Source organism: Pelophylax lessonae, assembly GCF_965119305.1.
Source record: "Pelophylax lessonae genome assembly, chromosome: 4".
NCBI classification, from domain to species: Eukaryota; Metazoa; Chordata; class Amphibia; order Anura; family Ranidae; genus Pelophylax; species Pelophylax lessonae.
The window spans coordinates 529,063,248-529,085,810 of record NC_138771.1 but is presented as its reverse complement, the minus strand read 5'-3'; the positions used below and the strand labels follow the sequence as shown (position 1 = coordinate 529,085,810).

The window sequence follows — 22,563 nt, the reverse complement described above, 5'->3', positions numbered from 1 at the left end:
ACACATGGAAGACTTATATTGCGTGGTGCGAATCTGTAGGATTTCCTCCACGTACCTATTCGGTGACTCGAATATTGGCTTTTTTGCAACAAGGGGTTGAGCAGAAGCTAGCCTTGAGCACCATCAAGGGTCAAGTTTCAGCATTAGCAATCTTCTTTCAGAAACCTTTAGCTACCAAGTCCTTGGTGCGGAATTTCGTCCAGGGGTGCGGCACCTGGCTCCACCAGTCCGCGCGCCCTTACCGCCCTGGGATCTTAATTTAGTTTTGTCGGTTCTACAGAAACCTCCCTTTGAAAACATCAGGGAGATTCCCTTGTTTACTTTATCCCAGAAGGTGGCCTTCTTGGTGGCTATCACTTCTGCTCGCAGGGTGTCAGAACTGGCTGCATTATCATGCCAGTCCCCATACCCAGTGATTCATAGGGATAAGGTAGTACTTCATCCTAAGCCATCCTTTCTTCCTAAGGTGGTTTCAGATTTTCATCTGAATGAAGATATTGTACTACCTTCCTTGTGTCCTCAGCCCAAGCATCATCGGGAACATGCGTTGCATTCCTTGGATGTGGTTCGGGCAATCAGAGTATACCTGAAAGCTACGGAATCATTCCGTAAGACGGATTCACTTTTTGTGATCACGGATGGCCCCAGAAAGGGTTTGCCTGCATCTGCCGCGACCATTGCCAAATGGATTCGACAGACGGTGGTACAGGCTTATTCTATTAAGGGTCAGAGTCCTCCGTTCCCTGTTAGGGCGCACTCCACTCGAGCGCTCAGTACTTCCTGGGCCTTTCGCCATCAGGCGTCAGTGGTCCAGGTATGTAAGGCGGCCACCTGGTCGTCGGTACATACCTTTACAAAATTCTATAAAATTGATGTGACGGCATCGGCGGATGCCTCATTTGGCCGCAAGGTTTTGCAGGCCGCAATTTGAGGAGACCGGTGGTCTACCTCGAGAGTTTTTTTCTGTTTGAAAAATTTCTTTTTTGTTGAGTCTCATCATTAAGGATGAGCATTGTAAACTGCTAGTTGGCACTGGTTGGGCCTTCTAGATTGGGATTTGATTTCCATTTTCCCACCCCTCATTTGTGATACTGCTCTGGGACGTCCCGAAGGTGCTGTATCACCGAGGACTACGTCTGTCAATGAGCGATAGAGAAAAATGGATTTTTGTAAAATCTTACCGTAAAATCCTTTTCTCTTAGCTCATTGACAGACGTAGTCCCCGCCCCTCTGTTTTGGAGTTGGGTTGGGTTAAAATTTCTAAAGACTGCTTTTTGACATAACTGATTTGCTGAGGCAGAGAGAGAGAGGATATACCCTCTGGGACTGCCCCTAGGGTGTGGCCAGAGCATTTTAATTTCCTGTCTAGTCCTGCTCCTGTGGAGGCAACATAACCCGAAGGTGCTGTATCACCGAGGACTACGTCTGTCAATGAGCTAAGAGAAAAGGATTTTACGGTAAGATTTTACAAAAATCCATTTTTATTGGGCACATCAGGTGTGAAGACCCAGGAAAACTCAGTGTGGGAATAGTGGGTGTGAAGACCTAGGAGCTCACAAATGGATCTAAACTAATGTTTACTGAACTCCACAGTCAGCATAATTGCACACTATGGGCCACCTATCTCCTTAAATGTTCTCCTTCTGCAATTCGACATCCCTTCTACCCCTCATAACTGACTGCGGGCATTGTTCACTTGTGCGCAGGAGTGTCTTGTCCTGAAATCCATGGCATGCTGAAATTAAAAATAAAGGAAAAATGCTAGCAGGGTCTTTTAATGGCAGAAAAATAAATTGTCACTTCTGCCATAAAACCTACTTTCCCTTTTTTTCATTGATGGACACAGCTCCTGTCATTCTTGACCATTGGGTTATACTGTCCCCTACAGGAGTAGAACACTAGGCAGAAAAAAATTAGAGAAAAGGGTATACTCCCTCTCTCTGCTATAGTCACTCATTTTTTTTCTGCCTAGTCAGGAGTAAGGACCTACAGTAGTTCTTTGCTGGGATCTTTTGTCTTGGCAAAAATATTTAGATAGAAAATTTTTTCCTCCTGGATTTTTCTTGTGAGATCTATTATCAACTGCCAGATTTGGCGGTGGGCTGGATAATCTAGATCCAGTGGTCACCCCTGTCTGGCCAGCGCGCACGCGCAGGCCTCAGCTCTGCGCTAGGTCGACCGCGATATAGCCCCTCTGGGCGGGGGCTTGCCCTGCGAGTTAGACGTTTCGCTAGGTCGCATATAACCTGGCCTCTGCCTGAGTCGCAGCGTTCCTCCTAGCCAACAGTGCCCTCATTTCGATGGGGAGGAGAATCTGTCTGGAGTGGTGCCCACCTGGTTCCTTGTATGGTGAGTAGCTGTCCCCCCTCTGCCGCTGGAGGGTTTTGGGGTGGACGTGGGCCCCTCCTTGGAATGGTCGGACCCCTGGGTTCCCCTCCTTCCCACAGGCACCCCCCCCCCTGTTTCTTTGCTGAGTCCCTCAGCCTTTCCCGCCCCTCCACATACACTGGGGCTCTGTTTGAGTGGTCTGGTCACTGGCCTGGGATGGGGGCAGGGTGCTAACTGGCGATGGGGGCCGTGGGGGTGTGCCGCTGGCGACCGGACAATTGATTGTGCGCGGGGGAGGGTTTTGTACCTGGTGGGGCTCCTGCCAGGGCCCCTCGTCCTGCCTGGATCTGTCCTTGAGGCCTAGTCTCCCTGTATGCCTCGTAATGCTGTGCGGGCCGCCATTTTGTTGTAGCCTGTGTATTCCTATACACAGCAGCCATGTTTGTTTAGTCCAGGGGCCATTTTCTTGTGGTTTGCCATTGAAAATAGCTGGGGCCATGACAGTGGAGCACTGTGGGCAGCGATTTCGGTGGTGGGAGCCCCCTCTCTATCCCCTGGTGCTGACTCCTGGATCATTAACCTTCCTAATGGCCGCAGCTGTAGTGCAGATTCTCCTGGTGGTTACAGGGGCCTGTGTCGGCGGGTGGTGAGTCTGGTGGGGTCCTCTCCCTCTCTGCTGAGGATAGCTCTGTCCCTTGTGCTAGGTGACCGAGTGGTACTGCCAGCGCCGTGGGGGTTGTCCCTTAGCAGTGTGTTACACTTTTTGTGGGGTCCCCCTAGTGACTTATGGAGTCTTTGGGCAAATTTCCCCACCTGATCCCCTCTTTGAGGCTGCAGGGCCTGCCGGGCCCCAATCAACCGTCCATGCACTGATCTGGAAACGGGGGGGGTTCACCACCAGTGGGACAGTACACTTCTTAAGGAGGGACTCCTCGAGGACTTTCCGGCCCTTTCCACCGTACACATTCCCAGGATGGAAAATTGGAAGGCGGATTACCTCAGTTGGCAGGTGTTTGACCACGGGGTGTGGTCCCTTCATCTGGAGGTGTTTAATCCGCTATGCCCTTCCTCCTCCTCCTTCTGCTCTGACTCTACACAGGATCGAGGCAGAAGGGATTCGGGTCATCTTAGTGTTCCGCACTTTTCTCGCAGGGCTTGGTATGCCTGGTCGCCAGGGTTCCTTGGAAGCTTACTCTCAGGGAGGATCTGCTGTCCCAAGGACCGATCTTCCATCCTGCTTTACAGTCGCTGCCTGATTCCTACGGTGTTAAAAGCTAGGAAATCTGCTTTGAAGAAGATCTACCATCATATGTGGAAGATGTAGATTGCGTGGTGTGAGTCTTTTGGGGTTCATCTGCGCTCCTTCTCGGTGGCTCAGATCTTAACCTTCCTTCAATGGGAGGTTGAACAGAAATTGGCCTTGAGTACCGTCAAGGGCCAGGTATCGGCCTTGGCAGTCTTTTTCCAAGGACCTTTGGCCACACACTCCCTGGGTGTGTACTTTTTTTCTGGGTTTCCGACATTTAGTTCCTCCAGTGTGGGCTCCGTTGCCGCCTTGGGATCTTAATTTGGTGCTTTCAGCTCTACAGAAGCCTCCCTTTGAAAATATTTGGGAGATTCCCCTGCTTATGCTGTCCCAGAAGGTGGCCTTTTTGGTGACCATCACCTCTGCGCACAGGGTGTTGTAACTGGCGGGGTTATCGTGTCGTTCACCTTATCTGGTGATTCACAAGGATAAGGTGGTGCTTCTCCCCTGTCCGTCATTCCTTCCTAAGGTGGTTTCTGACTTTCATTTGCATGAAGACATTGTGTTGTCTTCCCTGTGTCCCAGGCCTAAACAACTGAAGGAAATTGCCTTGCATACCTTGGATGTGCTCCGGGCAATTAGGGTGTACCTTGCAGCTATGGAATCTTTCAGGAAGTCAGACTCTCTATTTGTGCTCACGGATGGACCTCGCAAAGGGTTATCCGCTTCCTCTGCGAACATTTACAGATTTATCACATTCGGTGGTTCAGGCCTATTCCATCAGGGGTCAGGTTCCTCCTTTTCCTGTCAAGGCGAACTCTACTAGGGCGCTTAGTGCCTCCGGGCCTTCTGTCATCAAGCGTGAGTGATGCAGGTTTGCAAGGAGGCCACCTGGTCATCGGTGCACACTTTTACAAAGTTTTATAAAGTGGATGTGTTGGCATCTGTGGATGCTTCCTTTGGCCGCAAGGTTTTGCAGGCTGCTGTTTAAAAGGATCTGATCCTCTTTGAGGGTGCATTGTTTTTGCAGTTGGGCACCAGTTGTTTTGGTTGAGCCCCTGTTGCCAAGTTGGCTAATGTTTAGCCTTGGGAATTTTTTGCTGTTTCCTACCCCTCATGTTTAGCACTGCTTTGGGACGGCCCAATGGTCAAGAATGACAGGAGCTGTGTCCATCAATTACTGAAAGAGAAAATAGGATTTTTGAATTCCGTAAAATCCATTTCTCTGATGTTTTGACGGACACAGCGCCCACCCCTCTGTGGAGTTATAATTCTCCTGACACTGCTTGTAACAAAACTTAGTGACTATAGCAGGGAGAGGAAGTATACCCCCTGGGACTGCCCATGGGTGTAGCCAGATGTTTTTTTCTGCCTAGTGTTATACTCCTGTAGGGGGCAGTATAACCCAATGGTCAAGAATGACAGGAGCTATGTCAATGAACATCAGAGAAATAGATTTTATGGTAAGTCAAAAATCCAATTTTTAACAATTTTCTAATTAAATACTTTCATTCTGCTATACACTCTCCAGCATCTACCAATCTCTGAAATATCAGTTTTTAGTGAAGCAACCCTTTCAATTTTGAAAAGCGTGTCCACCATGTGTTTTTTTTTTTGCTGTTTTCTCTATTTTACCAGTACAGTAAAACCTTGGATTGCGAGCATAATTCGTTCTGGAAACATGCTTGTAATCCAAAGCGCTCTTATATCAAAGTAACTTTCCCCATAAGAAATAATGAAAAATCAGGTGATTTGTTCCACAACCATTTATTCATAAGTCCTTCAGTCTATAGTCCATAATAAAAGATTATAGCAATGTGATAGATTGTGTAACCATAAAATGTCCATTCACAAATGGCAGCCTCCACAAGGAGATTAGATGCAAAATCCAGCAGGAACTACAGTTTATAAAAAAGAAGAGAGACGCCTCTAAGTGTAGCAATATGGTTACATTTCATGAAAGTACAAAACTTAGCAACTCACATGGTTGATGAATAAAACAGGCACATCTAATTATGCAGGCATCCGCGGTAAAGCTGTCCACATAGACCATCCTGTCTGCATTCGTGACCGGGAAGACTACCCTTCAGTAGAACGACCTGAAAGAGAGCCTTGAAGCACTCGTGGAGTGCAGTGTGGAAGGGAAGACGTTAATGGCGGTGCGGAGGATGGTCTTTGTGGACAGCTTTACCCTGGATGCCTGCACACTTAGATGTACCTGTTTTAATTGTCAAGTATGTGAGTTGCTAAATGTTGTATGTGCAATAAATGTAACCATATTGCTACACTTAGAGGCACCTCTCTTTTCATTTATACTCAGTTGTGACATGACGCTACTTGTATATCAAGACATCGCTCTTTTATCAAGTCAAAATTTATAAAAAATGTTTGGTCTTCTTGCAAAACGCTCTCAAACCAAGTTACTCTCAATCCAAGGTTTTACTCTAACACCTTCTGTCAGGATGGCTTTGTGTTATACTTTTTTGCCTTATGTGAAGATATTAACTTTTCCTCCTTTTAAAATGTCTTAATGTTCTTAAGCAAAACAAACATGGAGTGCGTTGCCTGGAAATGTAATCAAGCAGTTTGGCTTGTGCTCAAATGAAAAGTACAAAGCTGATTTTGTAGTATTTTTTAATTAAAGTTTCTGTTTATATTTGCATATGTATTTTTCTGGGCCTATGTAGTAACTTGTAACTATGGAAATGGAGGCTGTCAGCACACCTGCGATGACACAGAAACTGGCCCCGTGTGTGGTTGCCACCAGAAATACGCTCTTCACTCCGATGGCAAAACTTGCATTGGTAAGTTCACTTCTCTCGATCATTCATCAACAGAATCACTTTGCACTTGTGCAGCATCATGTTAATAACAAACAACCTTTATTGTATAATAAGGACAGATGTGACGGTCGTGTTTGCAAAAAATAATTGCTGTATATGTTTTTTTCCACTGTTACCTTGCATATGTGACTTTATACCTTGGAAGGAGCACAGATGTAAGAGGGGGAGACAATATAAATCAAAATGTTGTCAAAGATATCTTACATCTTCACAGTTGCCAAATGTACATAATTCCTGACAATGGAGTAAAAACTTGGTGGGATATTATCTTTCCTTTCTTGGTTATGTTATAATCACAGTGTGATGATGAGATGCATCAGTCCATGACAGTCAATTGTAGTTAAGATTTTAGCAGCCCTTATTGGACCTAAATTCAGGAACATGGCTAGGCAGCTGTTCCTTCTGTGTGTGTGTTGAAAGTCTCCTTTCTCTTTCGTTCATCGATTGACACAGCACTCCATAAATCATAACCAGTGGGTTAGTTTGCCTCCTGCAGGAGTAGGCAGAACAAAAAACACCTGTCTACGCTCATGGGCTGTCCTCAGCTGGTATATAACCCCCCTCCCTGCTCTAGGTAATCAGTTGTATTCTGTCTAGTCAGGAGTAAGGACCTAGGCTCCCGGCAATTTTCTCCTTCCATACATCTTTTTTTGATTTCTCTCAGGAGATCTTCAATCATCTGCCGAGCTGAGCAATTTAGATCCAGTGGTCCCCACAGCCCAGCCAGCGAGCGCGTGCAGACCACAGCTACGCGCTAGGTCGGCTGCGACATAGCCTCAAGGGCAGAGGCTGGCCCGTTAGTTAAACATCTCCCAGAGTCGCATACGACCGGGCTTGGGTCTGAGTCGCATCGGCCCCTTGGCCAACAGCTCCCCTACTTCGGTGGCGAGGAGTTCTGTCTGGAGCGTTTCCCGCACCACAGAAGGGTAAGTAAAGTCCCCCCTCTCCCCTTTTGGTGGTTTTCTTTTAGGTGGATGTGGGTAACCTCCAGGGTCCCGCCCTGGTAGTCTGGAGGGTTTCCAGTGTAGGAAACCCCTAGGTGCATGCCATGCTGTTTGCAGTGTGGGTATAGTATAGGGGGGGCCCTGGTGCAGAGATTGCACAGCAGAGTCTCCCCTAAACGTGTGTCCTACCTTCAGGGTGGGTCCCCTTGCAGAGGGTGCAGCATTGCAGAGGGTGCAGGAAAGATCCTGGCAGCATGCTTCAGTGTTTGTAGCTGATGGTGGCCTTTTTCCCATAGTCTGGCTCGTCTCTGGTTGGCGGCCATGTTTGTGTAGCTGGATGATGTAATGAGGGCCATTTTCCCTTAGTTTGGGAGATGCTGGAAACAACTGAAGCCTCATGGGGATGCCGAAGCTCCTCCTCTTCCTCCTTAATTTCCTCCTCCTGTGCCCGGGACATATGAACAGGGATAGCATCCATGATGATGCAGGGTTCGAATTCTCGGTGCTCCTCTGGACAGTAGGGTGAGTCTTTGGTGGTCCCTGTTATCTCTGCTGATAGGTACCCTGTGCCTTGAGGGGATCCTTTTAGTGGTGCCAAAAGATTGTTTTTTGTACTGCAAGGTCTTTCTTTCCTTATGAAGCCTCAGGGTCACATCTCCCCCACTGACCCCCACCCATGGAGGTGGCAGATCCCTCGGAACCCCAGCTTCCCATAATTGCACTGATGGTGGTCCTTCAGTCCTTAGTGTCCCGGGTGGAAGTGGCGTGTGGGCAAAGGCCCAGGAGGAAGTGTCCCCTGCCTTCCCCTGCTCAGTCTGTCTCATCTGATTCTGAACCGAATGCTGCTGTGGACGCAGCCCGTCTAGGGGGACTTAATATCACTCCCCCTGATCCATCCGATAGTGAGGCTGATTCCTCCATGATCGCAGCAGCGAATGACAAGCTGCTGTTAGATGCACTTATTACTGCGGTGCATGAGACTTTAAAGATGGAGGATGAGGCTGATGTAGTCGTTTGATTTGCATAAATGGCATCGTACTCTTATGTGCCTTATTTTGACAGGTTTTCCTGTAAGGAATGATGACAACCAAAATTACCCTTTGTGGTCCCCAAACGTTTTGCTGTACGTTACCCTTTTTGAGGAGTCACTTTTAAAAAAGTGGACTAGTCCACCAGTGGTGGACACTCCTGTTTCCAGGTTGAATAAAGCAACCATGATCCCAGTAGAGGAATCCCCGTTCTTTAAGGACCCGGCTGACATGAAAGTGGAGGCTGTGGCACACAACATGTTTACTATGACTGGTTTGGCATTGTGGCCAGTGTTTGCCTCAGCCCTGGTGTCTCAGACCCTAACTTAATAGGCCAAGTTTTTGCGCCAGGGTCTGAGGAATGAGCAGGTTCCCACTGCTTATGTTGATTTAGCAGACCAGTTGGTCCATGGGCTGCAATTTATTTGTGATGCAGCTTTGGATACAGCTCCTGTGCTGTCCAAACTTTGTTTCAGCGGTGATGATTAGGCGCATGCTGTGGCTTAAGAATTGGTCTGCAGGCCAAGTCTCTAATAAAGCTCTCATTGATCTGCCCTTTCAAGGGGATCACTTGTTTTGGGCTACCCTGGATGACATAATTAAGGGTATCACGATAGGGAAGAGTACCTTCCTGCCACAGTCAAGGAAAGGGAAGGAGCTTCGCTGAAGACGGGGGCCCTCCTTCTTAGCCCATAGAAAATTGTTTTGTGCTTCTGGGACAGAGAATAGGGGAAATAGATCTTTTAAGTCTTCCGGGAGGTTCCAAGCAACCTTGGTCAGATTAGCCTAGAGCTAGCTTCCCCGGAACAGCAGACAAGACTCATTCCATTATGGGGGTGGGGGGATATCTTTGCTGGTTTCCGGCCCCGTAAACGTCTTTGGAGAGCGTCAACAAGATCCGCCAAATGTTTATTTTGGGGGCACCCAGAAAGGGGGACAAAGCTTGTAATTTTCAGGTTTTATAGTTCCTGAGTCGCCTTGTGCTGATTTTATTCCTGCAAAGGTTCAGGTGATGTCTGAACTACCTAAGGCCCCCCCCCCCCTATCCCTGTCCAAGGAATTGATTTACCCAAGTCTAATTCTATTTCTGACCAGGGTGGTCCTTCCTTTGCACAAACTTCAGGAAACCCAGGCCTTAATTTACCGGCTGCTCTCACACAGATAGTTCTCTCTCCCATTTTGCATACAGGTTCTGTGTCTGGTGGTATCCACCTGCACAGTCTTACATGCAGCTCCTTTAGCAGGTTCGACTTCACAGGAGGATACTGAACTTCATGACTGGGTCACGGGGTCCTCTGCAAGACTCCGCAGGCATCCAAGGGCCACGGTAAGGTCAGTATCATCCTCGGCTAAGGCTTCTTCCGCAGTTCCTGTGAGGAATCAAGAGCGAGGATTTTCCAAGCTATAAACGTTCATTGGGAACTTCCTCTCAGAGAAGACCAGTTGTCCAAAGGGCTGATCTACCATCCTGCTTTACAGTTGCTGATTTTAATGGCTTAACTGTTCAAAGCCAGGTACTGAGGGATAGAGGTCTGTCTGGATCAGTGATCTCTACTATGGTGAAGGCGAGGAGGTCGTCTTCCAGCAAGATATACCATCGTACGTGGAAAGCGTACATTTCTTGGTGTGAGTCCATTGGCGCTCATCCTCCTTTTCTCTGGCTCAGGTATTACCTTTTCTTCAACAGGGCGTTGAACAGAAGCTGGCCTTGAGTACCATCAAGGGCCAGGTGTCTTCCTTGGCAATCTTCTTTCAGCAACCCCTAGCCAAGCACTGTTTAGTTCGTACCTTCATTCAGGGGGTTCGACTTGTGGCCTCACCTGTACGGTCTCTCTTGCCCCCGTGGGATTTAAAGTTAGTGCTTTTGGTTCTCCAGAAACCTCCATTTGAGAATATTCAAGAGATTCCCTTGCCTATATTATCCCAGAATTTTAAATTCTTGGTGCCTATTACCTCGGCCCACAGGGTTTCGGAATTGGCGGCATTATCCTGTCACAGTCCTCATTTAGTGGTTCATAGGGATAAAGTGGTTCTTTGTCCCTGTCTATCATTCCTGCCCAAAGTTGACTTCCATTTGAATGAGGACATTGTGTTGCCTTTCTTGTGTCTCAAGCTGGTTCATCTCAAGGAATTTGTTTTGCATACCTTGGATGTGGTTTGTGCGATTCGGGTGTATCTGGCAGCTACTGAGTCTTTTCGGAGGTCAGACTTGCTTTTTGTGGTTATGGATGGACCAAGAAAAGGGCTGGCCGCTTATTTAGCTACCACCTTCAGATGGATCAGACAGACGGTGATTCAGGCCTATTCCATTGAAGGTCAGGGTCCACCTTTCCCTGTCATGGCGCTTTCTACTCGGGCGCTGGGTGCTCCTTGAACCTTCCATCGTCGGGTTTCAATATCTCAAGTTTGCAAGGCGGCCACTTGGTCCCCCGTGCATTCATACCTTTACAAAATTCTATAAGGTAGATACTTTGGCATCTGCGGATGCTTCTTTTGACTGCAGCTGTTTAACCACTTGCCTACAGTGCACTTTCACCCCCTTCCTGCCCAGACCGATTTTCAGCTTTCAGCGCTCTTACACTTTGACTGAGAATTACTCAGTCATGCAACACTGTACCCATACAAAAATTGTGTCCTTTTTTCACACAAATAGAGCTTTCTTTTGATGGTATTTGATCAATACTGGGTTTTTTATTTTTTGTGCTATAAATAAAAAAAGACTGAAAATATCGTGAAAAAACGCATTTTTCTTTGTTTCTGTCATAAAATTTTGCAAATTAGTCATTTTTCTTCACAAATTTTGGCCAAAATTTATACTGCTACTTATCTTTGGTAAAAATAACCTAAGTAAGTGTATATTATTTGGTCTTTGTGAAAGTTATAGAGTCCACAAGCTATGGTGCGAATCATTGAAAACTGATCACACTTGACCACACCTGATGTACTGAAGGCCTATCTCATTTCTTGAGACACTAAAAAGTCAGGAAAGTACAAATACCCCCCAAATGACCCCTTTTTGGAAAGTAGACATTCCAAGGTATTTAATAAGGGGCATGGTGAGTTTTTTGAAGTTGTCATTTTTTTCCCACAACTCTTTGCAAAATGAAGATTTTTTTTTTTTTTTTTTTTTACAAATTGCCATATTAACAGGTTATTTCTCTCACACAGCACATGTATACTTGCAACTACACCCCAAAACACATTCTACTACTCCTCCTGAGTATGGCGATACCACATGTGTGAGACTTTTTCACAGCCTGGCCACATACAGAGGCCTAACATTCAAGTAGCCCCGTCCGGCATTCTAGGAGCACAAATTACACATATAATTTCCTGACAACCTATCGCACTTTTGAAGGCCCTGGAGCACCAGGACAATGGAAACCCCCATAAAATGACCCCATTTTGGAAAGCAAACAGCCCAACGTATAATTTTTGAGGCATAATGAGTCTTTTGAATATGTCATTTTTTTCCACAAGTTTTTGGAAAATGTGGAAAGAAAATGAAAACACATTTTTTTTTACACAAAGCTGTCCATTTATGCAATATTTCTAACACATAGCATGTACATAGCAAAAATTGCACCCCAAAATACATTCTGCTATTCCTCCCGAGTATGGCGATACCACATGTGTAACACTTTTTCACAGCCTGGCCACACACATAGGCCTAACATCCAAGTAGCGCTTTACACAAAGTTGTCCATTTATCCACTTTAAGACTGGGCCTATTTTTGACACTTGGTGTTTACAAGCTAAAATCATTTTTTTTGCTAGAAAATTACTTGGAACCCCCAAACATTATATATTTTTTTTTAGCAGAGACCCTAGAGAATAAAATGGAGATCGTTGCAATATTTTTTATCACACCATATTTGCGCAGCAGTCTTCCAGATGCGATTTTTTTGAAAAAAATTCACTTTTTTTAACTAAAAAATAAGAAAACAGTAAATTTAGCACAATTTTTTTCCATAATGTGAAAGACAATGTTATGCCGAGTAATTAGATACCCCACATGTCATGCTTCAAAATTGCGCATGCTCACAGAATGGCGCCAAACATTGGTACTTAAAAATCCCCATAGGCAACATTTTAAAAATTTCTGCAGGTTACTAGCTTAGAGTTACAGAGGAGGTCTAGGGCTCAAATTATTGCTCTCACTCTAACGATCGCGGCGATACCTCACATGTATGGTTTGAACACCGTTTACATATGTGGGCGGGACTTGCGTATGCGTTTGCTTCTGCGCGCGAGCTAATGGGGACAGGGCGCTTTAATTTTTTTTTTTTTTTTTTTTCCTATTTATTTTATTTATTATTTTTTTATTTTTACACAGTTTAAAAAAAAAAATGTTTTGATCATTTTTATTCCTATTACAAGGAATGTAAACATCCCTTGTAATAGAAATAGGCATGACAGGTCCTCTTTATTGTGAGATCTGGGGTCAAAAAGACCTCACACCTCACAACTACACTAAAAAAGAAAAGAAAAAAAAAATTGTTGAAAGAGGAAAAAAAAAAAAGCAAAAAAAAAAAGCGGCCCTTTAAACCGGTTGCTAGGCAACGTCTTTTGACGTAGCTCCGGTCCTCCAAGACCATAGAGTTGAGTGAGGGCCATCTTGCCCTCACTCGACTTCCTGTCTCTGAGGATCCGGGACCGGATAGTTTTCCCCGCTGCCGGCGGGTCCGGTAAGCTGGGAAAACGTCTGGGACGCGGCAGGAGGGGGGGGGGCACCTCTTCCCCTGCACCGTAAGGGTAATTCCGCGGCGAATCCGCCACTGGGACCACCCTTATCTGAAAGCCGACCGCCCGCCGTTTCAAAAAATACCGGGGTTATGGGGGCTATCTGCTGCCATAACCCCAGTATTTAGCTTTTAATGGCCGACGCATATAGTCGTTAGGCGGTCAGTAAGTGATTGCATGACTGATGGGGTGACAGGTGACGATGACTGATGGGGTGACAGGTGACAATGACTGATGGGGTGACAGGTGACGATGACTGATGGGGTGACAGGTGACGATGACTGATGGGGTGACAGGTGACGATGACTGATGAGGTCACAGGTGACGATGATTGATGAGGTAACAAGTGACGATGATTGATGGGGTGACAGATGACAATCACTGACGGGGTGACATGTGACGATGATTGATGGGGTGTCAAGTGACGACGATTGATAGGGTGACAGATGACGATGACTGATGGGGTGACAGGTGACGATGACTGATGGGGTGACAGGTGACGGTGATTGATGGGGTGACGGGCGATGGTCACTGATGGGTGACAGGTGACGGGCGTTGGTGCACGGCAGTACTGATGGCAGTCTCTGGTGACCGGTGAACTTTAGGCTATGTTCACATGTGAGCGTAGCGATTGCGGGCAGAATCACTGCGATTCTGCCCGTGATCCAGAAATCATTGCAAATCGTGGGGCGCCTGTGCGTTGCCCGTGATTTGCAATAGCACCACAAACGCTGTGCGATGTTGCTGCGATTTCCGCCTGCCGAATCGAGGTAACATCACGCAAACAACGCATGACGCCCCAAAGAAGCTCTTGTACCTTTTTTGGGCGTCATGCGTTGTTTGCGCGATGTTACAGCGATTTGGCAGGTGGAAATGGTGGCAACATTGCACAGCGTTTGGGGTGCTATTGCAAAAAACGGGCAACGCACAGGCGTCCCGCAATTTGCAATGATTTCCGGATTGCGGGCAGAATCGCTGTGATTCTGCCCGCGATCGCTGCGCTCACATGTGAACGTTATGGGTGTCAATTTCTGGGCACTGATGAGGTGACTGTTGGGTGACAGGTGACATTGGGGGGGGGCTGAGGACTGCGGGGGGGGACCTTTATTAGTGTGATTTTACTTTTGACCTGTGTACAGAGCAGTAACTCACTATTTCTAGCTCTGCTCCCCTCATACTGGAAACTGTGTGAGGGGAGAAGAGCTAGTAACAGTCAGTTACTGCTCTTTGTTTACATTTTCTGATCGGCTGTGAATGTATTCACAGCCGATCACATAGTAAACAGTCACTGTCAGTGACTGTTTACTACTGCCGGTGACAGCTGTGTTCCTACGGAACACAGTGCCACCGACATGACCGCGCTGCACGCTCCCGATCGCGCATGCGCAGTCATCTCCCGGCCGCCTCCATTGTGATCGGCTGTGTCATTGGAACACAGCCGATCACGTGGGAAACAGCCACGCCCAGTGGCTGTTTCCCCCCTGCCGGTGACGGGGGGTGTCCCGGGGACACCCCGACACCGGCAGTGCACGGCGGCGCGCCCGCGATCGCGCGCCTGCCGTGCATTTCCTGGGTCACGTCATATGACGTCCGCCCAGGATAATAGCCGCACCGTCCCACCGTCATATGACGGCGGGCGGGCGGTAAGTGGTTAAGAGGGGCTGTTCCCTCTTGAGAGGTGTTTTTTCTTTAAACCTTTATTTTTCAGATGGGGCAATTTTGACGCCGTTAAGGCTCCTGTGTCCTGGTTAAGGGCTCCTATGTTTAGCTTTGGGTTATTTTCCCCACTCCTCATTTTTCATTTGGCACTGCTTTTGGACGTCCCATTAGTTACCTATGGAGCGTTGTGTTCATCGATGAATGAAAGAGAAAATGGGATTTTTGTACTTACCATAAAATCCACTTCTCTAAATTAATTGACGGACACAGCACCCACCTCTCTATGGAGTTCTGATACTTCTAATACTGCTTGCTACTAAACTAATTACCTAGAGCAGAGATGAGGGTTATATACCAGCTGAGGACAGCCCATGGGTGTAGACAGGTGTTTTTTGTTCTGCTACTCCTTCTCCTGGAAGAGGCAATGTAACCCACTAGTTGTGGTTTATGGAGCCCTGTGTCCCTCGATGAACTCAGAGAAATGAATTTTACGGTTACAAAAATCCCATTTTTTTTCCCTATGGAGATGCTGACCATCATTAGGACGTGTAAGAGACGGGCCTCTACAGAGGAGTAAAATTAGGCTTTTATTAACTAGTGTGCCAAAGAAAAATATAGGTACACTTTAAAAGCCAACCTAGCTTTGTTTTTACAACTGAAACATGTATGCCCTGTTGTATGAGGGGGAAAAAAATTGTAATTGCGCTACTTACCTGAAATTCAGCATCATTAACCCCTTCTGGTAAGCCTAGGCTGTCTTGCACACTCCTTCGGAGCCTAGGGTCCTCATGATAATTGGGCTCAGTGTAATGCTGCATAGAATGTCATCTAGAAAGCGTTGAAAACTGCCCACTGCATGACAGAGATGAAGAAGGACCGCATTCGTAAGGTGACCTCAATTGAGACACTTGGAATTATGGTTTGTATGCTGTCAGTTGTTTTAAAGTTTAGGTGCAGGAAAGGGTGAGGGAAGATGAAAGGGAAGCTGAGCTGGGCTTTAAAAGTAATAACAAAAAAAAATGTAAAAAAATTAAATTTGTGTTTTCAGACATGAGGCAGAAGAGATAAAGTAGTAAAAGTGGTGCTTTTTCAATTAAAAGTCAACAAGTTGGCCAAGTGACAAAAAAAATGTCTTCCCCTGTGAATAATTGTTTAGGTAGAGGGAGATTGAGTAACAATGCAGAGTTAGGGGCTAATCCACAATTCTATATATGTGTTAATACAATAATAAAAATATGGAGAAACTTGCAAAATCTGAAAGTAACCTAAAGAGTTTCTTACTTCGCATTAATAACTTGAACTACTCCCTCAGTGAAATTATGTTATATTTTACCTTTATTAGTGTGTTATTATGTGCTGTTGACTATCTGTGACTTGAGAAAGGGCTGTTGGAGTTCCAAACTGTTGCCATGTGGAAATACTCTGTATTGGATGTTACTTCTGTTAACCTCTTGCCGACCACGTAAAACAATGGCAGCAAGAAGGCTATGCCTTATCACCCCCATGATCATGTGATCGGGAAGTCTGTCCTGCCTTCTGTCATTATGAGACACATAAAGGCCACCAGGAAGGGGTTAAAGGGTCAGTCCATATGCCGGCTCTGTTGTTTTAGTTTTCAAATGTTGGAGAGTTAGACCACCTAATGGTTCCTTTCAGCTCACATGGACTGTAATTGTCCCACTCTTATAAGATTTGAATTTATTTTTATTAAAGAAAATGCAACAAGAGGAGTAGGATAGATTCAGTGAAGGTGGCAACACCTCCAATTCCGTGACTGACTGCAATAGTCATTAGCTATGACAGTGAGATCTCATTTCAAGAGAATTAATGCATCAAAACAGATATGCAGACAGATAGAAATTGTACAAACAACCTTCATGTTTATAGCTTACCTCCACTTTCCTGTTACAGCAGCTATGCAGGGTGCCTGTATGACTGTGCAGTCCTTTAGGCACCAGAAAGACCCTTTTATGCAATGCAAGACACTTGTGCTGAGGGGTGTGGCTGTTACTCAGCTCTGCCAGCTCAGAGCTCTGTAGTTCGAGGGCAGATAACAGTTTCACTGTATTTTAAAACCTTTCCTATCCAAAACTAGTTGTGGATAGTAACATACAACATTTACAGGACTATTAAGTAAAAAGCTAAGAGACTTCAGCTGGGCATTAGGGAACCTGCTTGTGATTCTGCCTACCACCCATCTCTTATTACTGAAATTACACTTTGGGGTAGATTGACCCTTAAGCTACATGCACACGGATGTAGCTATGCTTAAAATATTCCTAGTGTAAAAAACGTGTTATTTTCTTGTTGCCAAGGAGCTGCAGGTGAGGCGTACAGCCAGCCATAGAATTAAATGGCTGTTTGTCCCTGTTTGCATGTAAATGACGATGCTTTGGAATTTAACCATACATGCATGTACAATGTATTTTACCAAAAGAAAAAGTGTTGAGTTTTGGAAATTAGGTCGTACATGAGTACAGGGGCAGACAGCCATTTCACTTCTATGGCCGGTTGTGTGCCTCAGCTTCAGCTCCTCCGTCTGCAGCCAAAGAAGGTAAGACGAATATATATTTTTTAAATTTGATGTTCTGTTTGACAGAAATAACAGTTCACCTATACAATCAAAATTTAAAGGAGAACTAACAGACACCCTCCTAAATCCTCACCCCCCCCCCCTCCCCGGTGCCCACTGTACATTTTTCCAGGGTTCACGAGCTGTCAGCTGGTCCAGCGATTTGAAATCCATGCCCTTCTCCCACTTCAGTGACAGCGCTAATCAATCAGAATCGATCTGTATCGTTCCAGAAGCACTGAAAGAGAAGAGCAGAGATTTCAGTTCCCTATACCGCTGAACCGGCTGCGGGGGTGCTGACACATTGGCAACCCCAGGAGTAAGTACAGCAGGGACTAGAAGGTGGGGAAGCGTGTGCAGTGTTAGTTTAACCTGACATTTTTTCTGTAAAGGTGAACTAACCCTTTAAGGAACATATTTTACAGCTAACTGAATTGCAGGGGTCTTTTTTATGATGGAGAAAAGGAATGTGTGTGTTGCCCATGGCAACCAGTCTGACTGCTGCTGTCTTTTTTTTTTTTTTATGCAGGTTGGCTGCTGTGGCCAGGTTGCTGTTGGCAGCACAGTTAACAATTCTTTCCAAGATATTTTATAAATATACTCAGGATTATCTAAAAATTGTCCGAATTCCATTTCAGTAAGTTATTTATTTACAGGGTTGACACTGGCCCAAGTTTCAGTCAACGTGTTAATAACCGTATTACACTGTAATTCAGTTGTCTGCAGCTTACTACTGCTGATTATAACGAGCTGTACTACTGTACAGATTCCATAGTAATTAGAGGTCCAATAAACACACAGCTTCCCAGAATCCAGCTCATTAACAGACTAAAGACTCACGATTGCAGAACACTAAGCTGGCTTGAGAGAAGCGTAAGTTCTGAGAAGTATATCAACAGGGCTGGGCTTTGGGTCTTTGTTGCCCTGTGCAAAATGATAGTATCATATCTCTGCTCCGAGGCAAAAACTAACCAGTGAAACCGCTTATTAAGATGATCAGTGGATCCAGATATATAGGCAGAAGAATTTGTATGTTAATGTAAATCTTGATTTTTTTTTTTTCCTGTAATAGTTTTCACCTTTAAGTGTATGTTTCAGTAACTTTGCAAGTCTTTATGAACCATTACTGAACTCACAATAGACAGTGCTTTGAAAAAGTATTCATACCCATTGACATTTTCCACATTTTGTCATGTTACAGCCAAAAACATACATTTATTTTATTACGATTTTATGGGATAGACCAACACAAAGTGGCACATAATTTTGAATAAATATCTGAAAGGTGTGGCATGCATTTGTATTCAGCCCCCTTTACTCTGATACCCCTAACTAAAATCTAGTTAATGGGGATGCTTTTCTTCAGCAGGGATGGGAAAGCTAATCAGAGTTGATGGGAAGATGTTTGAAGCCAAATACAGGGCAGTCCTAGAAGAAAACCTGTTGGAAAGACTTGAGACTGTGGTGGAGGTTCACCTTCCAGCAGAACAACCCTAAACTTACAGCCAGAGCTACAATGGAATGGATTGAATCAAAGCATATGCATGTGTTAGAATTTCCTAGCCAAAGTCCAGACCTAAATCCAATTGAGAATCTGTGGCAAGACTTGAAAATTGCTGTACCTCTCCATCCAATATGACAGAGCTTGAGCTATTATGCAACGAAGAATGGGAAAAAAATGTCACTCTGTAGATGTGCATAGCTGGTAGAGACATACCCCAAAACACTTGCAGCTGTAATTGCAGCGAAAGGTGGTTCTACAAATTATTGACTCGGCGGGACTGAATATAAATGCACACCACGCTTTTCAGATATTTATTTGTAAAAAATTTTGAAAACCATTTATCATTTTCCTTCCACTTCACAATTAAGTGCCACTTTGTTGTTGGTCTATCACATAAAATCCCAATAAAATACATTTACATTTTTGTCTGTAACATGACAAAATGTGGAAAATCGCAAGGGGTGTGAATACTTTTTCAAGGCACTGTACAGCCCCAGTATCATTTTTCAGAAAAGCTCCATCTTTTATCATTAAAAAGTTTTCCTTGAGCTCCACTCCAGAGACTTTGCCTGTTGCATTCATGAGGAAGCATTTACTCAGTTTCCTCTTCCCCCAGTGAACAGTCACAAGGTGAAAAGCGGCAGGGGGGGCTCATATGTGTCAGACATTTGAGAACAAAGCCAAGAACTGCATAGACACAAGGCTTTATATGATTGGGACCTCACTGAACCAGCGTCCCAGTCCAGAAAATCAAATGATGACCCTTGATGATGCATAGACAGAAAATGCCACCTTACTTCTGGAGAGTAAAGTGGATTGTCACCGCTGTGAGAAGTAATAAATACTTTTCAGTGTTACATTTAAACATGCTACATGTTTAACAAAATGTAAATCCTATGATAGCTTCACTTTAAAGAGGAGTTTCAGTTAGATGTGCGAAAAGTAAAAGTCAGCAACAGCAAAAACTGTAGCTGCTGACTTTTATTAAAAGGACACTTGCCTGTCCAAGGATCCAGTGCTGTCTTCATCTGAGCTGGTTTTTTCACCGTTCGTTAGTCCCCGGTGCCGGCATGCTAGCTGTGGGCAGCCGGCTGTGCCTCCTTGCGACTTCACTGCTGGCTGCCCACTGCTGATGGGTGAGCCACGCTGCACTTTGTGAATGGTCCCACAGCCTTCCAAGACCTGTGATGTAAAGGGATAACTTTGGCTTGTATTGTCTAGTTGCGACAGGTACCCCCCCTCAGCAAAAAATACAAACCAAATGTGGCGGGGGAAGGGGGAGCCGAACTTCCCTTTTTGGGTTTTTTCGTTTCCATTTGTCCCTTCCCAATCTGGCTTCCTAAGCCTTCCTGTTGCTCGTCCTTAGTTGCAATAGGCAACTTTACTGGCCAAAATATTAGATGGCAGGGCTCAACAAAGCTTGACTTGAGCAAGTCAAGTATTGTATCTAAAGTATACACTTTAGCTGCCAATAATATCTGTATCTACTGATCACAGATTTGTGACAGTTTCAAATATTTATGATTTTCCTACGCCACAGCATGAGAAAGACCTTTAGGACTAATTCGCAACAGCAGGCCCTACTGATTGCAATTGTGCCGATGCGACAATCTTTTGTTATAACTTTATTGAAATATCACATTTGACATTTCATTCAGTTCCACTCACAAAGCGGAGTTGTGATGCGGCCTGTTAAAATGTATTGTCTCTCAAGGCACAAAAAATGTTGTCAATGAGGCATTTTAGTGCTTTGTAGTCCACTGTGCATTAAGGTAAATTTAGTAAAACTGTAGCAGCCTGAATCTGGAGCAGTTGTGCATGGCAGCCAATCAGTGTCTGTCTTTTATCTCCAAAGCCTACTTGAAAAAGCTGAAGATAGATGCTGATTGGTCCAGTTTTAGGGAATCTCCCCCATTTGTGCTTTGCAGTGCATGCACATTTTGGTGCTGTTCAGATTGACACAGTTAAGCCTCGTACACACGCTACGAATTTCCCCCGACCGGTCGTCCGTCTTTTGTCCAGAGTGCGTGTCCTTTGGTTGGAATGTGTTCTAGACTGCACACGAATTTTCCCGTACGACAGAATTCTACTTCAGAAGTGATTTCATGTGTTGGATTGCTTTGTATGTGTTCTTTCTCTCTGAGCATTCCTTGTCTTGCTCATAAGATTTTTCCCCGTTGAAATCTGTACTAATGAGACGAAAATCGGACGTGTGTTGACGGAGGACAAAAATTTTATAGCCTGCACATCAGGATTTTGTCAGCCGAAAAGTCTGAGTCGGCTGTCGAAAGCAACATACTAACAAGCCGAAAATCGGCAGATCGGTCGTCGGACGAATTTTCCCTTCCGAATTTCTTATCGTGTGTACGGGGCTTAAGGATCTGTGGGAACAACCACTGTAAGGATCTGTGGCGAAACCACTGAACGCTTCAGGGGATATAGGAGAGGAATACTCCTAGAAGTGTTGGTTTCCCAGCAGACTTGTAGGGATGATTCCTCATCAGTGGAGCAGCGTTGGACAGGGCAGGCAGCAGGAGGTAAAAATTTACTCTCCATTTGCAAACAAATCTTTTAAACCTGTGCTATTTTGCAAAAAGGGGTATTTAAAGGGTTAGTTCAGCTTTGACTGAAGTTGAATAATGCCCTTGCTATGGGTGTAGACCATTTTATGTACTTCCTAAAGCCTAATTAGAAAACTCCCAGCACATTGCTAAGTGAAGCCTAGTCAATACTGCTCACCTCCACAATCACAGAAGTAAGCGCTTTCTCTGATTCAAACTCCCTCACATGCTGCCTAGGCAGTTTTTGGTAAAGGTGAACTCACTCTTTAAGAGCTAAATGCACGGGTCGCTTAACAATATGTTACACCATAGTAGACCCTCAACAGCATTACCGTCCTACTGTACTGTATATGGAACTGAGGATAGTGACAACAGTAGCTCACTGAAAAATTGTCACAGAGGAAAGTGATGTTCATCTGTTCCCCGAATAGCAGTGAATAACTGCTAGGTATTGCTTCTTGCCACATTCTACTCAAAATAGAGCCCTTTTTGAATTATCCATAATTTATTTATGCATAGAGTCAGTAAAATGTTTTCTCTAATTCCTTTCAGGTCTCTAATGACTTGATAGCAGATCACACTGACAAATCCAAATTCCTTATGTTGGTTGTGTGGTATTCTAAAATTGCTTTTCCTGTGATTCTGGAGACAGGGTTTAGAGGCTGAACTCGGCCTAAAGGAATCCATATATAAACACTGTAATATAACCAGGCAGTGGAAATGTAAATTTTTGATTAATGACAGCAAGGACATTAACTCTTGTTACAGTTTAGCTACTCCTTTTTAGAGATGTATTGGACTGTTGTAAAATATGATCAGGAGAAAGCTACTTTTCAGTGTCTGGCATTACCTTCTTGAGGAAATTATTCATAATGCAATGCAAAAACATTTAAATAATTGATAACATTTTTTTTGTCTCTTGATTCCTTTGATTTAGGTTTGGCAAATATTATTGTCCTATTTAAAGGGTTGTCGGTTTATAATAAAAGGTGGAGTAGCAAGAGACCCAACATTGTAGGAAGGTAGTCAAGTCGCTCCCACAGCAGTCACATTTGCCTTATTTGTTTTCTTTATCAGTATGTTTGGGCAATGATTGCTTTTTAAAGTACGTGCTGTCCTTTTTCTTTTCCATACT

At 44.9% G+C, this 22,563-nt stretch overlaps 1 protein-coding gene across 1 annotated transcript in view; it reads left to right on the top strand.

Annotated features, from left to right (window-relative positions):
- The window catches only part of SCUBE1 (signal peptide, CUB domain and EGF like domain containing 1), a 587,141-nt gene that overhangs the window by 344,873 nt on the left and 219,705 nt on the right, over positions 1-22,563 (top strand). Inside the window, exon 6 of the mRNA XM_082255396.1 lies at positions 6,262-6,378. Within this exon, the coding sequence (XP_082111522.1) occupies positions 6,262-6,378 (117 nt within the window). The remainder of the gene's footprint in view (positions 1-6,261; positions 6,379-22,563) is intronic.